Below are 16,382 nucleotides of genomic sequence, written 5' to 3' on the forward strand. Positions count from 1 at the left end.
CTGGTTGATGTAAAAGATCCCATCGTAACGTTGAAAGAAGAGTACTCCTGATGTCCTGGTCCTGGCCAATATTTATCCTTTATTCAACAGATTAAGTTGTCATTTATCTTATTGCTGTTTGTGGGACCTTACTGTGTGCAAATTGACTGCTGTGTTTACAAAAGTAAAAAAACTGCAGATGTTAGATATCTAAAATAGAAACTGAAAATGCTGGAAATATTCAGAAGGTCAGGTAGCATCTGTGGAGAGAGAAATAGAGTAAACATTTCAGAATATTATGTCCAACTCTGGGTACCACACATTAGGAAGGATGTCAAGATCTTGGCGAGGGTGCAGGGGAGATTTACTAGAATGATAGCAGGGATAAGGGACCAGTTATGTGGAGATAGTAGAGAAGCTGGGGTTCTTCTCCTTCGTGCAGAGAAGTTTTAAGGGGAGATTTGATAAAGGTGTTCAAAATTTTGAAGGGTTTTGATAGAGTAGATTAGGAGAAACTGTTTTCACTGGCGGGAGGGTCAAAAATCATAGCGCACAGATTTAAGATAATTAGCAAAAGAACAAAGGGGAAATTCGTTTTTTTTTAATGCAATGAGTTGTTATGATGTGAAATGCGTTGTCTGAAAGGGTGATGGAAGAAGATGCGAAAGTAACTTTCAAAACCGAGTTGGATATGTGCTTGAAAAGGAAATATTTGGAAGGTTGTGGGGAAAAAGCAGGACGTGGGACTAACTTTCTAGCTCTTTCAAAGAACTGGCTCAGGCTCGATGGACGAATAGCCTCCTGCGCTATATGATTCTAGGTCACCTGTCATCAGAACTCAAAATTAGTTAATTGGCTTTAAAGCATTTTGGCCCAGGCTGAGATTGTGAAAGGTGCTCTATACGTGAAAGTTCTTCCTTCTTTCAAAATGACTGATCTGGGGAGGGGGTGGGGGAATGTCCTTCATGGGGGACTTATGCACTTTTCACGACAGGTTGACTGTGCTCATGTGAACGTGTCCAAAGTAGATTGAGCGGGCTGAGAGCTCTGACGTTGGGTGCTAGTTTTAGTGAGGAAAGAGAAACAAATTACAAAAATTAAGATAATATAATCTGTAAAAATCAAAACACAAGAGCCACATTTTGATTTCTTTCTAAGCTATATAGCGCAAAAGAAGCTTGAAATTAATAATTATTGCTATTAGCATCTATTTTCAAAAACTGCACTAGGATTCACCAGGGACGATTTTTTTTGGCGGCAGGAGAGAATGCAGTCGATACAGATGAAACATCTGTCTTCATAACAGTGACAGAAGTAGGGTGACACATACAAGCATTCCTTTGTGAAATTGCTACCAGATGGATAGTGAAATATGAGGCCCAGTTCCCATAAAATTAATCGGAAACTAAATGGGGTGGCAATTCAGACAAGACAGTCATTTGGAAACCATTTGTTTGTTAAGCTGATTTTGCACAGTAGGAATGTGTGACTGCATCGAGTTTAGTTAAAAAATGCGCCATCTCTTGAGACTGTTGCTTCCAGGTAATGACCTTTGAGAATATCTCTTTTTTTTTTAATGATGTATGGAAGCACCTGCTTCTTTGTACACTGCAAAATTGTGTGACCCACTGAGGAATGTACACTTGCATTCATGTCAGATTACAGCTGACTAATTTGTAGCTCAGATTGTCACATGCATTCAAATAAAATATACTTTTAAGTAAGTGGGCGGTTAAACACATGTAATTGTTCTGTAGTTACTCCCAATGATATCAGAAAATAGACAAAAGCACGCCAGAAACATTAACGTACAGGGTTCTAAAAACTGGGGGAGGTGCGGGTGCGGCATGGGTGGCACTTTGTGTCTATGTAATGTTTTAAGAGTTGGTGAATAATTTCAAAGTTTTTCCTGTTTTTGATGTTGAAGTTTGGATTCTTTAGAATGTGGCCTGAAGCCATTATGCTCGGATGGCACAAAAACAAATTTGAATGATCATCAGGCTTAGATTTGTGTTACACCTTTATTTTTAATTAATAAAACTTGCCATTTGTTCAAATGAAACAAATGTGTTAAAAACTAAAATGTAACAAAATTGTGTTTCCTTATTTTAAAAGAAAGTTACCTAGCAAGCGGCAGTGTGCATTCAGTTTTATTCTTTAACATTGCCTCTTTATGCGTTTCTGTTTTTTACATTTCTTTCCATCTTTACAGTCATTAGCCCAGACAAGGATTGTCAAAGCTTAACCTAACTGAGACAGGTGAATTAAGATAACTAGCAGCCATGGGATTCAGAGCACAGGATGTTCCAGATCAAATTTAAACACACAGCTGCTATAGCTACTCTCTTCCTCTTCCTCTATCCTTTGCTATCCTACCTGCTTTCCCAACCCACCCTGAATGCATTATGAATTTTTAACAAACGCTTTTTAAAATCTATTTTCATTTAAAATAGGAAACATTTTTTCATTGAGGAGAAAATCTATGGAGTTACCCTTTGAATGAATAGTATTCAGTATGTATCCCTTTACATGTGTCTGTGCATGCTTACATACAGTCATGTAAATTTTCCCCCTCTCTTTCTGTCTGTCATTTTCTCTGCTTCTCTCTCTCTACTTTTCACTTTGTTTCTACCATTCTCTCTCTCTGGCACAGATGCACATGCTTACCCACTGATTTACTCCCTCTAAAATCAATGAATCTGTTTTTTTTTGAGTTGTTGAGCTGAACATTATTCTAAATTTTAGATTTGTATTAAATATTCTATCAGGATTAGTGTCACTGATCGTTCCTCTAAGAAGATCTTGCTTCCCCTATGATATGCAATGTTACTATCTAATACCTTGTTTAAAAAAAAAACTTGCATTTATATAGCGCTTTTCACGACCACCTGAAGTCTCAAAGCACTTTACAGCCAATGAAGTACTTTTGAAGTCGAATCACTGTTGTAATGTAGTCAACTCCCACAGACAGAAATGTGACAATGACCAGATAATCTGTTTTTGTGATGTTGGTTGAGGGATAAATATTGGCCTGGACACTGGGGATAATTCTTTAAAATAGCGCCTGGGATGTTTTACATCCACCCAAGCAGGCAGATGGGACCTCGGTTTAACGTCTCATCCTAAAGACAGCACCTCTGACAATGTAGCACTCCCTCAGTACTCAGGAACCACTTAGACTGCTTTTCATTAGTTTTTTTGTTGAATGAAAATTTGGTTATCCTCTTAAAATTTCAGGTAAATTTCTCTTTGAGTGCTTGACATAACTACTCATATAAATTTATTTTAATCAATTCATTTAACATTTCAAGGTGGCTTTAATATCTCTCCTTCTCAAGCACTCTGTCTTGCAAGATAACAAACGGCCTGAATGGGTTAAGGCCAAGTCTTTGAAAGGCAAATCCTTTAGTCCAAATTTGATGTCTGCAGATAAGTTCTTAAATTCTTTTTTTTAAAAACCTGCTCAATCTCTTGCTGTGGCATCAGTACTCATGTGGTCCTGGAAACAATTGTCGCCTGTTAAAAAAAAAAGACACAAAGAATCCATTGTGGCTCTTCCCAGAGCCCAATGGATTAATTTGAATTTGTCCAAACATACCTATCAATTATGAAACTTATAATTTAATAATGTTCAATATATAAATTCATACTCAGAAACACAAAAGTTGTGTGATGAATTAAATTTAAACAAAGCTGTCGGCACAAAGGATTAACTTTTGTGTTTGTTTTAAAGGGACGGAGCAAAACATTCCCAGATGCATCACTTTACGTAACTTTTTTTCCAATCAAAGACGGGCCAAGCACCATTTTAAACTGTTTTCCCAAGTCATCTAGCCCTTTTTAAACTTGCAGGAATTTTTTGTTGTTAGGAATTGACAACAACAAAATCAGTAGTAACATTATCAACTTCAAAGGAAAATATTGGCATCAGGGAAGACTTTTTTTTCTTTATTCATTCATGGGATGTGGGTGTCGCTGGCTCGGCCAGAATTTATTGCCCATCCCTAATTGCCCTTGAGAAGGTGGTGGTAAGCTGCTGCCTTGTACTGCTGCAGTCCATGTGCTGTAGGTACACCCACAGTGCTGTTCGGAAGGGAGTTCCAGGATTATGACCCAGCGACAGTGAATGAATGACAATATAGTTCCAAGTCAGGATGGTGTGTGGCTTGGAAGGGAACTTGCAGGTGGTGGTGTTCCCTTGCATCTACTGCCCTTGTCCTTCTATGTGGTAGAGGTAGAGGTTTGGAAAATGCTATCGAAGGAGCCTTGAGTGCATCTTGTCAATGGTACACACTGCTGCCACTGTGTGTCGGTGGTGGAGGGAGTGAATGTTGAAGGTGGTAATTGGGGTGCCAATCAAGCGGGCTGCTTTGTCCTGGATGGTGTCGAGCTTCTTGAGTGTTGTTGGAGCTGCACTCATCCAGACAAGTAGAGAGTATTCCATCACACTCCTGACTTGTGCCTTGTAGATGGTGGACAGGCTTTGGGGAGTCAGGAGGTGAGTTACTCACTGCAGAATTCCTAGCCCCTGAGATTAAACTCCAATTGTTTCCAAACTTATTAGCTTCTTCCTCAAACCAATTTTTCAATTTCTGTTGTTAGCGAACAGCACCCTGCTGACTCGGCAGTGCCTTGAATATATGGTATACTTTCAACTGTGTAAAGATACTGCCTCATAGGAGCATGTATTGATCTGCTAATATCTTCGAGATTGATCATGTTTCCACAGTCATGTTTATGGTTTGCGAATGCACGGCCTCCGGTATCAACAGTGCAGACTACCGGTCTCCCACTGCTATCGTATCGGAGAAGGGAAAACACCTCTCTGTGAGAGGCCTGTCGGACTCGCAGGGGGTCTGGGGTTACTCGCCAGGGTATCAGATGTACCGCAGCACCTTTTAAAAAGTTGAGGTCTAGGCATATCAACCATGATCTTATTGAATGGCGGGGCAGGCTTGAGGGGCTGAATGGCCTACTCCTGCTCCTATTTCTTATGTTCTTATGTTCTTAACTGGCCGGGCACTGTTTCTCATTCGCATGGCCTCTATTGCTGTCTCCATTCTCTCTAGTCGCTGTTCGACAGGGTAGGGACTCAACAGTGCTGGAGAAGGAGGAGGGAAACAAGGCTCACTATTTCTGTCACTTCTCCCCCTAGGCTAATTAGGGCAGTCGTGAGCAAAGTGGCCCAAGTGATTGCAGTTAAAGCAACTCGCTGGGACATTCTTTCTCAGCAAGGAGTTTCTCAGTGGTCCACATTTCTGGCTGGGCAGCGGGCCTTCGACAACTGCTACCTTAGCTTTCGAAGGTGCTCAAGGGAGGTTACCACAGACCTGGCGTGGAGGATCAAGTCATCCCAGGTCAATGTTTTAGTGTTATAAACGCCCATCCCACTAAAGACTGCTGGAAAAGGCTCTTAAAATTTGAGGTGTCTTGATATGTATCATCATCATCCTCCTCGCCCTCTTGAGTCTATGGTCCTCCTGCTCTTGAGTCTTACGGTAACAGTCATGGAGTCTCTCTGCATGGACTTTCTGTGGGGCCTGTTTGATGTTAACTAGGATCTCGTGGAAATCAATGTTCTCTTCCCCAAGGGCACTTCATAGGTCAGCCTGTATCTCCTTGAGCACATGAATGTGCCCCACAGGCCAATTTATCCCAGCCCTTTTTTAAGTTTGCTTTTCTGAACCTCCACAGAGACCCTACCAAGAATCCCCATTGCACTCCTCTAAAATTCTCAGAATATCTTTCACCCCAGGTGAGCCTGTTTTCTCTGTCGGGCTATCTATCAACTGTTCATTGTGAAATGCTGACGACATTGTACTTCTGTCTTTACTTAAGAACTATTCCACACATGTTTAACTACGACTCATGACTTCTCAAACCTCAAGCCAATGATACCTCAAGCACTGTGAATCCCACTTGTTCTGAAAACCTCACATGCCAAATGAGAAATATTAATTTCATCGATTGGAACTTTGCCTAAGACTTTTACTGGAAATTCTTACAAATAACTTATTTTTAAAAAGAGTAACCTGGCAGACAAGATGGCCACGGCAATTTGCATATGAAACAGCAACAGAGTAGACGGGAGACAACATGACTGCGGCAACCTAGCCAGAACAATGGGGTGCTCTCTGATTAAATTACCTGAGATGGCTTTCTCAACATGGTCATCAACAGCCATTGCAACCCATTGACTTTGAAAGAGCCAACCCCCAGCAAGTGTGACTGGATAGCCTGAGAGGGGTAAAGCCTTGAATCTCAGAGAAAATTCCTGAAGGACTCCATTAAAACACAAAGAGGTGCAAATGCCATCTCTCTTTCCAGTACAGATCCAGAGATGTCTGGCTGCGGCTGGTAAAGTCAAGTCTACAGACCACCACAACCAACAATTAGGATACAAGGTTCAAAACCTCTTTTTCTGCCTTCCGGAGCCTGAGAAGCAAACCCGAACCATGCATGTGGCCCAGTGAGGACTTCAGGACTACACTTTCAACTAAGGGCTCTGGGACTGCTGAACTGTATTTCAATTCCATTTATTTCAGACCCTACTCCAACCACCCAACTCTGTTTTTCCTCTGTAATCTATTTGTGTGTGTGTCTCTTGTGTGGATGTCTCGCGTATTTTAATAATATTAACCAATTTAGAGTGATAAGGATAATCTTACATCTTTCTTGTTTATATTCAAGAAAACCTGTCTGATTGGTTCTTTGGCAATAATATTAAAGGAACAGGAGCAAGTGCTCACTGAGGTGGTACGTTCAATCACTCTGTTTAAAAAAAGGATAAACCCTGTCACAGTCGAAACAGAGAGGGGGCTAAAGGGGGGCCTGAGACCCCTTCCTCACCTGGTCGTAACACACTTCTGACACAAATTTGCAAGATTTAGGTTCAAGATTCACAGATACCCAAAGAACAGGTCGAGCTAATAATGTGATTTTAAAATAGCTTGTTAAATTTATAAAGAAGCAACAGTTTAGATATGATGCATAGGATAAATAGACAGATGAAGTGCACTACCTGTGACAGATGATTTTACAGCCGATCTCTGCAGATAGAAGGGGCAGTCTTTTCTCTCTCTTTCTCTCTCTCCCTCCCTCACCCCGCACCCTACCACACTCCCATATTTTTGCCTTCTCCAGTTAGCCAAGCTGTCAGAAAGCTCTCTATTTTCTGCCAGACATGGGGTGCTCTCTGCTCCTCTGAGCATCCATATTTTGGGGGACTGGTTGTTCACCCTATGCCAATCACTTGCTCGAACCCTTCTAACCAATGAATATAGGACAGGTACCCGACGTTTCAGGGTGGTCACCTCCCACTTGTCCATCACTTTAGTTCGAGGTCGTCTTTCATTTGTCAGCCTTTACTAGGCATTTGTGCAAATAAGAGGGTACATAAGGTGCTAAAAGACTCCCTGTATCAGTTCAGGAATGTCTTTGTGGGCTTTATCTCTTTCATGGTCCCTGACTGCTCGGGATTGTTTGTGTTTTTCCAGAGAGAGAGAGAGGTAACAGCTTTTCTGCCGATTGCCTCATACTATGCCTATTTATTCCATGGAATTCTACATTATTATGCGAAGTATCATTTATTACAGGTCCCATTTCTTAACAGCAGTCTATTTCACCTCAAGCACATCATAACAGAGACCCATTGCATTCTCCTCTGACATGCACACTTAGCAGTAAGAGTCATTAGATAATGATCAGATGTGGGAATCCTGACTAATTTTTCCTGCACCCATTTGGAGGGCACTGAGGCCAATTGAAACACTTAAATTGCTATCTTGGCGGAAATCAGTTAACAGCACAGTTCACCTATAGAACTTCATACCATTTGTATGGCATGGGACTATACTGGCCAGTGTGATTACCGAATAGGCCTTTGAGAGAGAACAACACAATTTCACTACCAGCTTTGTGAAGTGTTTGAATTGTACACTGACAAAAACTAATTTCAGCTTTCCTGTACTACAAGAAAATCAGAATTGTTTAATTGGTGATTCTAAACACAGTCAAAGACAGAAATGTGATCTTTCTTTGAAATAATGGATCAGTATAAAGTGGCTATAATATAGTGTCATCTGTTTAATATTTATACCAACACAAATCTATATTTGTTTGTAAGTAAAATACTTCTGACTTAACACATCTGTATTTTGGGTCAAGCTAGATTAATTTACTTGAAGTCTATGCAAAGCAGTTAATACCATGGCAAGGCATTTGTTAAGTAGCTTTTAATTTCAACAATTTTACGCCTGAAATGGTGTGAGGGCAAAGGTCAATTTACTGACTAAGTAGTGAGATTGTCAAATCAGTGATGCAAAATATTGAAATTGGCTGCCAAACTTACTGTTATTTTTTTTTTGTGACAATAGAATGAACTTGCATTTATGTCGCAACCTTGGAACACCCTTTCAGCCAATGAATTATTTTTGAAATGTAGTCATTGTTGTAATGTAGGAAACATGGCAAATGACTTGTGCACAGCAAGATCCCACAAAAAGCAATGATATTCATGACCAGATAATCTGTTTTAGTAATGCTAGTTGAGGGATTACTGTTGATCAGGACTACAGAGAGAACGTCTTTGTTCTTCTTCAAATTGTGCCATGGAATATTTTACGTCCACCTGAGAGAGCAGATGGGGGCCTCTGCCATAAAATCCAGATACTAGAATATTTATGATTTCTGATATTTAGGTTTTTACTTTTGTGCTTGCTGCTGTTTATCAATACTGGAGATTTCATTTTTATACCAGATGTTACAGAAGTTATTCTGTGTTAATAACTCTCATCTGCAGCTGTACAATTTTCACAGTGCTATTCTCATTTGAAATCCCTGAAATACCCTAATGCAATGGCCTCTGGAGAAATGTTTATTGAAGATTTTAGAAGACTTCTTTGTAAGTCGTCAGATTTCTTTAAGGTGCAGCTCTTGTTACTGACTGGGGCAAAGTAGTCAATAATGAAATATGTTGAAGTAAACTGGCCATATACTGATTTCTCCTTTTGTCAACCAGATTTAATCTGTTACGAATTTAGGTTGTCACTACTACATAAAAATGTGAACATATTTTATACCTCCATAAGGATAACTTTAAAACTATGGGATCTATTTTTCTCCGTTCATTGATATTAGTTTTAAAAAAGTCAATTTGAGTATAAAGTGTGCTTCCTTGTTTTGCTTTCACTCACAGTGACATTTTTACTCAGGTTACCCAATGGAGGAATATATACTTTGACGTTGTAAAGGCTGTACTTCAGTGTCTAATATATTTTGTGTATATAAATAGAGGGGGACAGTTATTGTTTCTTCAGTTGAATAATTAATGATTTTACCACAAGGTGCTTAACCATGCCAGAATGCTCTTAGACTGTCATTTTAGTTTGATTAAATGAATAAGATTCCATTATGTCATTGGCTGTTGATTTGAGAGTTTTAATGCTTAAGGAAGATGTATGCCACTTCCTGCTACTAATGAAGGAGAGCTGAACACCATGGAAAGTCTCGAACTGCCAAGCCATATTTCACCAGAATCAGCGAATGGAGGAAATAAAGCAGCGTGACAGTTAATTACGATCATGGCAGCAGAATTGAAAAGATTGAGTTGGCAGGAGTGCTTCGCTGACAGTTTTCTGCTGCGCAACCCTGACAGAAATGTCAGACTCAATAATACGTTCCAGTCTAAGTGAACAGCATGACTCTGGGCTGTGTGTGGGAGTCTGCTGGAAGAACTCTAGGCATTTCAGGAACCTTTGCCACTCTGGGATTGCTGTGGCTGCTGCAATCATTGACACTGAAGAATGGTGTTTTTCAGAAAGTTTCAAAAGTACTGTTTCCAGGCTTAATTCTGTAATGACTGGTTATGTCACAGTTTGAACAATATTTTGCCACAGCATTGAAACAATGTGGATCATTTCAAAATTTAAAAAAAGCCAAGAAAGAAAATCTTGATACTTAAATGAAAACTTGCTATGGGGTGAAGGAAAGGTGTATGAAAAGCAAAAAAACAGAAAATGCTGGAAATACTCAACAGGTCTGGCAGCATCTGTGGAGAGGGAAATAGAGTTAATGGGCTGAATTTTAATTTTACGCCCCCCCCCCCCCCCCCAAAGGAGCGGGAGGGTGGGGGGCGTAAAATGGAGCGGGAGGCTTGTGGGGGGTGGGGGGGCCTTCCCGACCCATTCCCTCCTCCACTGCCACTTTGCGCAGGGCGGCGACGGCGAAAAACAGCCCACCCGCTCCAGGCCAATCAAGGTCCTTAAGTGGCCACCCTGTGCCCAATGGAGGGCCCCCCCGCTGCCCCAACCACCCCCCCCAGCCCCCCCCCACCGGCCCCACAATCGACCACCCTTGCCTTGCCGGGGCTCAAACGATCATCCCCGGCGAGGCAACAAAAACGTACCTTAGGTTCAAGGCTCCCCGACAACATCTTCAGTAGGGTGTGCTGCAATCCCAGCAGTGGCCACCGCTCCCAGTGCCGTTGCTGGGACTGAGAGCTGCCAGCCCGCTGATTGGCCGGCAGCTCTAATAGGCAGGACTTCCTATCTCAAGTGGCTGGAAGACCCGCCTCAGACCAATTAAAGCCCGGGGACTTGCAAAATAGCAGTTGGATCTCCAGGCCAGGTGAAAGTGGGTTTGCCGCCGACTTTTCAGTTGGTGGACGGCTCCCATCTGCCTAGGGTAAAATCCCGGCCGATGTTTCAGATCTGTGACATTTCATTAGAACTGGGGTTGAGGCTACCCAAACTGATTTCACATGGAACCCTAAGAGTTGGCATAACAAGGAGACTTTCATCCCATTCATTGGGGCTGGGCTTGAACTGAGTTCTCAAATGGGGCTAACCCTATAGTGGTCCCCTTAAAAATATGTGCCTCTGAAATTCCAGAGCTCTGTTCTGCTGTTATCTGTATGATGGAGCAGGACTTCTGGCTTCCTGCTGCAGAGGGTATTGATCTCTCCCTAAATGCCAGAGACCAAGCAATATAAACAATCAGAATGAGTAATCCACTCATATAGAGTTGCTGCAGAGGCCACTCGACTTTGCTGCTCTGACTCGGGTAGCTAGAGGCAGTATGTAGGAAATTTGTAAAAATTATTTTTTGGCCTCAGAAATTGTTTTGTATTGCTGGAGGAGATGTTAAAAAGAGGCCCTGTCAGTGTGCTAACATGGATGGAAAAGATCTATTGGCATTATTCAAAGATAAGCAGGGAGTTCTGCCAATGTTCTGGTCAACATTTCTCCCCCTGCTGACAGTACCATATAAATGGCATGGCTACAAGAAAAAGGCAGAAGTTGTTTACTCTGCTGCTTGTCTCTTCTGGCCTCAAAGCCTGTCTTTCATGTACAAAGCTCAAGTTAGGAATGTAATGGAACACGTGTTGCCCATGTGGATGGGTACAGCTGAACCAACAGTCAGGAAGCTCAAGATCATCAAAGATAGAGCAGGCTGTTGATCAGTGCTACTGCCACCGTCACTGTTGCTGAAGTATGTACTATCTATAGAATCTGCTGCAGTCACTTGTCAAGCTTACTTTGACCTCTCAGTCACGCAATTCCTGCAACAAGATGGAGAAAAGCAACAAGATCATGAGAACGACATCAGCTAATGGTTCCTCTCCAAATCACACATCATCCTGACTTGGACATCTATTGCAGTTCCTTCATTATTGCTGGGTCCAAATCCTGAAATTCCCTACTTAACACTACGTGGAGCAACATTACCATAAGGACAGCAGAAGTTCAAGAAGAAGGCTCAGCAACACTAACTGGCTGATAAATGCCAGCATTTCTTTGGGGTGTCCTAAAGATATGATAAGACATATATAAATGCAAATTCCTTCTTGGGCACTTATTATTAAGCATATTAATATTGTTACAACCGCGGATGGAGCAACACACTGTCAATTTAGTCCCGTCACACCAGATCGCAGCATATTATTAAGCTTTCACACCCAATCGGAAAACAGCCAAATTAAACACTCCAGTAACCCCAGAATGAAACAGACCAAACCAGGTATCTTTAGACAACAACAAATTAACTATTCATTTAAAAACTAAATCTTAAACACTATTAAGATAAACCTATGTCTAAAGACCTTATAACTTATTTTAATCTAATTCCTGCATTCACACATATCCACTCAAAAACTAACGGTTAACCAGTTTTAAAAGTAGAGTTTTTTAAATTAGCTGTCTCTTAAGAATAAATAAAATAAGTAAGTCTTTGTAGGTTACATTCCTGATGGATGTGGTCTTCTAATGTGGAAATAGTCAAAGGCCACTCAAAGTCTCCATCCGGATTTTATGAAAATAGTCCTTCAGAAGATAGGCATTCAACTCTTCAGCTGCAGCAAGCATTAAACAGTTCTTTGAACGATGAGCACAGCAATACAAACAGTTTCTTGAAAAAGAAGACTTTTCTTCTTTACTCAGGGAATTAACTTGGCTTGTAGCTCCCTGCAGAATTTCCGCTGAGAGACAATAAACAGCTCCTTTTCTCTTCAATACGCCTCGCTGGAAAGTCTCTCCAAACAAACTGGTTTCACTCGGTTTCTGCCAGTTCCACGCACAGTTAACTGGAAACATTACAATGTGATCTCTCTCTCTCCTGCTCTTGCTCAGGGTAACAAAAATGCAGCTGTGACACACTGTCTCCAGCACTTTCTCTCCTTTTAAAGGTGCACTGTTTTTAACAGAGTTTTAAAGGCACACAAACTGTTTTTAATCCTAGGAGAAAAATAATTACAAGTCTGTGACAATATCATATCATTCACTTGTTTCATTAATCTTCAGGAGCAACATAAGTTCTTCATTTCCTTTTGGAATCTTTAATTATCCAACGGCAATATTGGACACAGTTCAGTGTACATTGACTTGAAATATTCTCTAGCAATAAGGTTCAATGAAAGAGTCCACCTGTATTAAAATGCGTGTCAAGGTGATGTTGAGGATTATAAAGAACAAGCTGATTGTTATCCATCCAGCTTGTAGTTAATAGGTTGGAAATTACAGTTGGAAATTAAAATAACAAAGAGAAGAATTTGATATGAATGCATTAAACTTTCATACAATAACATAGCTGACAGTAATTTCTATAATCTCCCTGGTGAATCAAGAGGAGAGATTCCTCTTCTACGGACAGATGTTTTAAACTAGATTACTTGTTCCCTGATGCTACCTCAGGGATTTTGCTCTACAATGGATGACCCTAAGGCTTCATGGAATAAGCATATGAAACAAAAATTCTGATTATAATTTTTCTAAATGTTGTGTTGATCCCTTCAAATATTAATTTGTTGCAGTTTTATAGAGTGCACCTAGATTGGCATCTAGATTGACAAAACCATTTCAGATCATTTATCTGCTGAATGGGAATTCTGTTTTCCAACAGAATATGGGAGAGGAGGAACTCTGCCTGGAAAACATTGAAAAAAACTGGTCTCAGTGAGATCACTATTCTATGGTGACGATCTCACTGACTGATGTCACCACACCTTGCCCATTACAGATGTCGCTGTCTGAAATTTATGTTCCAAGGGTTCTATGAGGGAAATAATGGGAAAAAAACAAAGATTGTTTAAAATAAAATCTGAAAACAATGAAAACTTTGGGTAGCTTGATATCACTACTCAACTGTAGAGTTACCTTGGTCTATGAGGTAGAATTGGAACTAGCATCATAGGATTGTTACCAGCCTTGTTTAGTAGCATTAATCCAAATTGCAGCTGATTGTGTTGTGTCTGAAGTGTTATATATGGGGCAAAAATTGACTTCGTATGAAATCAAAACATTTAACAAACAATTTACAGGACCCACTCATTCACTAAAGCCTGGGAGACAAGTCAGAGGAATTCTGACCATTGTGGTATTGACAAAATGGAGAGAGAGAGACCGCAAGATTGGAATAGGATATGGGAAGAAAGGAATTGAATGCTAGACGTTGAGAAAATGATCTCTTGTCAAATGATTAGGTTTTGCTTTGTGTCACCTCTGTTTGTTTTTGTCATCTTCTCGAGCAGAGACTGAATAACAATATACTCAGTATAATTAGTCACCATGGATGCTATTTAATGATGATGAGTTATGCTAGTGCACAGGGAACATTCATCTCTCCAGGAAACACAGTTATATAGTTCATAAATACAATTGGGTTATCCAGCTCAGCACTGTCAGCAGCATGGTCTGTAGCAAGTGTCTACTAAAAATGTAAATGTTAATAATGTGATTTGTGTTATTAGTGCCAATATTCATTTAATATTGCAAAAATTACATTGTTAACTTCACTGGCATGTTTATCTTTTGTAGCTTGAGTTTCATCTCTAACTGCTGTTTTATTGTTTGGTACCGGACAGCAGTGGTATTTGTTAGTGGTATTAGTATTCTGCTTAATACCTCTGTTCTCTACTCTTCTCTCATGTTTACATTACAATTCTAATGTCATTTTTGGCTAGTTTTAGGAAATGCTTATATTTCTCGTCCATTTGGTTGGTTCGATATAGTCTTTTTATTTATGTTTTTATTAACCTAGACTTTAATTTTATAGTCACAATATTTACTTCCCTATATATACTTATTTTGCAAACATCCATGGCTAACTGAAGAGATTAAGGATCGTGTTAGATTAAAAGAAGAGGCTCATAATATTGTCAAGTAGTAAGCCTGAGGTTTGGGAGAATGCTAGATACCAACAAAGCACGACCAAAAAATTGATAAAGAGCGAGAAAATAGAATATATGAGTAGACAATTTGTAAGAGCTTCTACAATTACGTAAAAAGGCAGACAGTAGCAAAAGTAATCGTGGATCTCTTAGAGACAAAAAGGAGAAATTATGATTGACAATAAGGCAATGGCAGAGATGTTAAACAAATATTTTGGCCAGAATTTTACGTCGTGGTGGCTTCCAGGCCCACTGGCCAGAAAGTCGGGGGCAAACCCGCCTCTGCTGGGCCTGGAAGCCACGCCATGATTTTACATGGCCCAGGCCCTTAATAGGCTTAGGTGGGGCTTCCGCTCCTCTGAGGCAGGAAGTCCTGTCTCCAAGAGCTGCTGGCCAATCAATGGGCCGGTGGCTCTTCAGTCCCAGCAGCACCACCGAGAGCAATGGTCACTGCTAGGAATGCACCCAGCGAGAGGAGCAGCAATAAAGGAGGCGGACCTGGCAAAGGTAAGTGTATGGGGCCTCGCCGGGGCAAACGGCCTGGCCCCAGCGAGGCAGGGGCTGTCGGTCGAGAGGTGGGGGAGGTGCTCCAGCAGGGATGGCTTGTGCTGTGGACTGGGGTGTGGGGGGTCCTCTGTGGGGCACAGGGTACCTGATCAGGAGACCCACTGCTGAGCCTGTTGGAAGGCAGCCAGGGTGTCCCCACATGGCGGAGGGCCTGCCCGCCGCTCTTAAAATGCCAGCGGTGGCAGGAGGAGGCCCTTAAGTGGCAATTAATTGGCCACTTAAGAGCCTTAATTGGCCTGGGGCGGGTGGGCTGTTTGTCACCTCCCCCGCCTGTCGTAAAATTGCAGTGGGGAAGGCGATGTGAACGGACCTCTCACTTAATTTTACCCCCCGCCACTCCCCTGCCCCCCACCCCCCAACTGTCAGCCCACTCCCGCAGGGGCAGTAAAATTCCAGCCTTTGTGTCTGTCTTCACAGTAGAAGATACAAAAAACATACCGGAAATAGCAGGGAACCAAAGGTTTAATGAGAGGGAGAAACTTAAAGTAACTAGTATTAGTAAAGAAAAAGTACTTGTAAAATTAATGGGACTGAAAGTCGACTAATCCCCTAGACCTGCCTGTCTACATCCTAGGGTTCTAAGAGAGGTGGCTACAGAGATGGTGGATGCACTGGTTATGATTTGCCAAAATTCCCTAGATTCTGGATTGGTTCCATTGGATTGGGAGATAGCAAATGTAATGTCACTATTCAAGAAAGGAGGAGAGAGAAAACAGGGAACTAAAGGGAAAATGCTGAAATCCATTAATAAGGAAGATAACAGGGCAATTCAAAATATTATTAGGCAGAGTCAACATGGCTTTATGAAAGAGAATTGTGTTTGACAAATCTACTACAGTTATTTGAAGATAAATTAGTAGGGTAGATAAAGGGGAATAAAAGCAAAATACTGCGGATGCTGGAAGTCTGAAATAAAAACAAGATATACTGGAAATACTCAGCAGGTCTGGCAGCATCTATGGAGAGAGAAGCAGAGTTAACGTTTCAGGTCAGTGACTCTTCTTCAGAACTGGCAAATATTAGAAATGTAAAAGGTTATAAGCAAGTAAAGCGGGGGTGGGGCAAGAGATAACAAAGGAGAAGGTGTAGATAGGACAAGGTCACAGAATAGCTGACCAGAAGGTCGTGGAGCAAAGGCAAACAATATGTTAATGGTGTGTTGAAAGACATGGGC

At 41.1% G+C, this 16,382-nt stretch overlaps 1 protein-coding gene across 3 annotated transcripts in view; it reads left to right on the forward strand.

Moving 5' to 3' along the window:
- Window positions 1-16,382, forward strand: part of afg2a (AFG2 AAA ATPase homolog A) — a 607,544-nt gene that overhangs the window by 196,327 nt on the left and 394,835 nt on the right. The window contains exon 14 of one of the 3 annotated variants that reach the window (XM_068042657.1): window positions 5,818-7,247. The exons of the other annotated variants lie outside the window; for them this stretch is intronic. Within the exon in view, the coding sequence (XP_067898758.1) occupies window positions 5,818-5,851 (34 nt within the window). The 3' untranslated portion in view covers window positions 5,852-7,247. Of the gene's footprint in view, window positions 1-5,817; window positions 7,248-16,382 lie in introns of those variants that run through there. 3 annotated transcript variants of the gene reach the window in all.

Source organism: Heterodontus francisci, chromosome 1 (genome assembly GCF_036365525.1).
Source record: "Heterodontus francisci isolate sHetFra1 chromosome 1, sHetFra1.hap1, whole genome shotgun sequence".
Lineage (NCBI taxonomy): Eukaryota > Metazoa > Chordata > Chondrichthyes > Heterodontiformes > Heterodontidae > Heterodontus > Heterodontus francisci.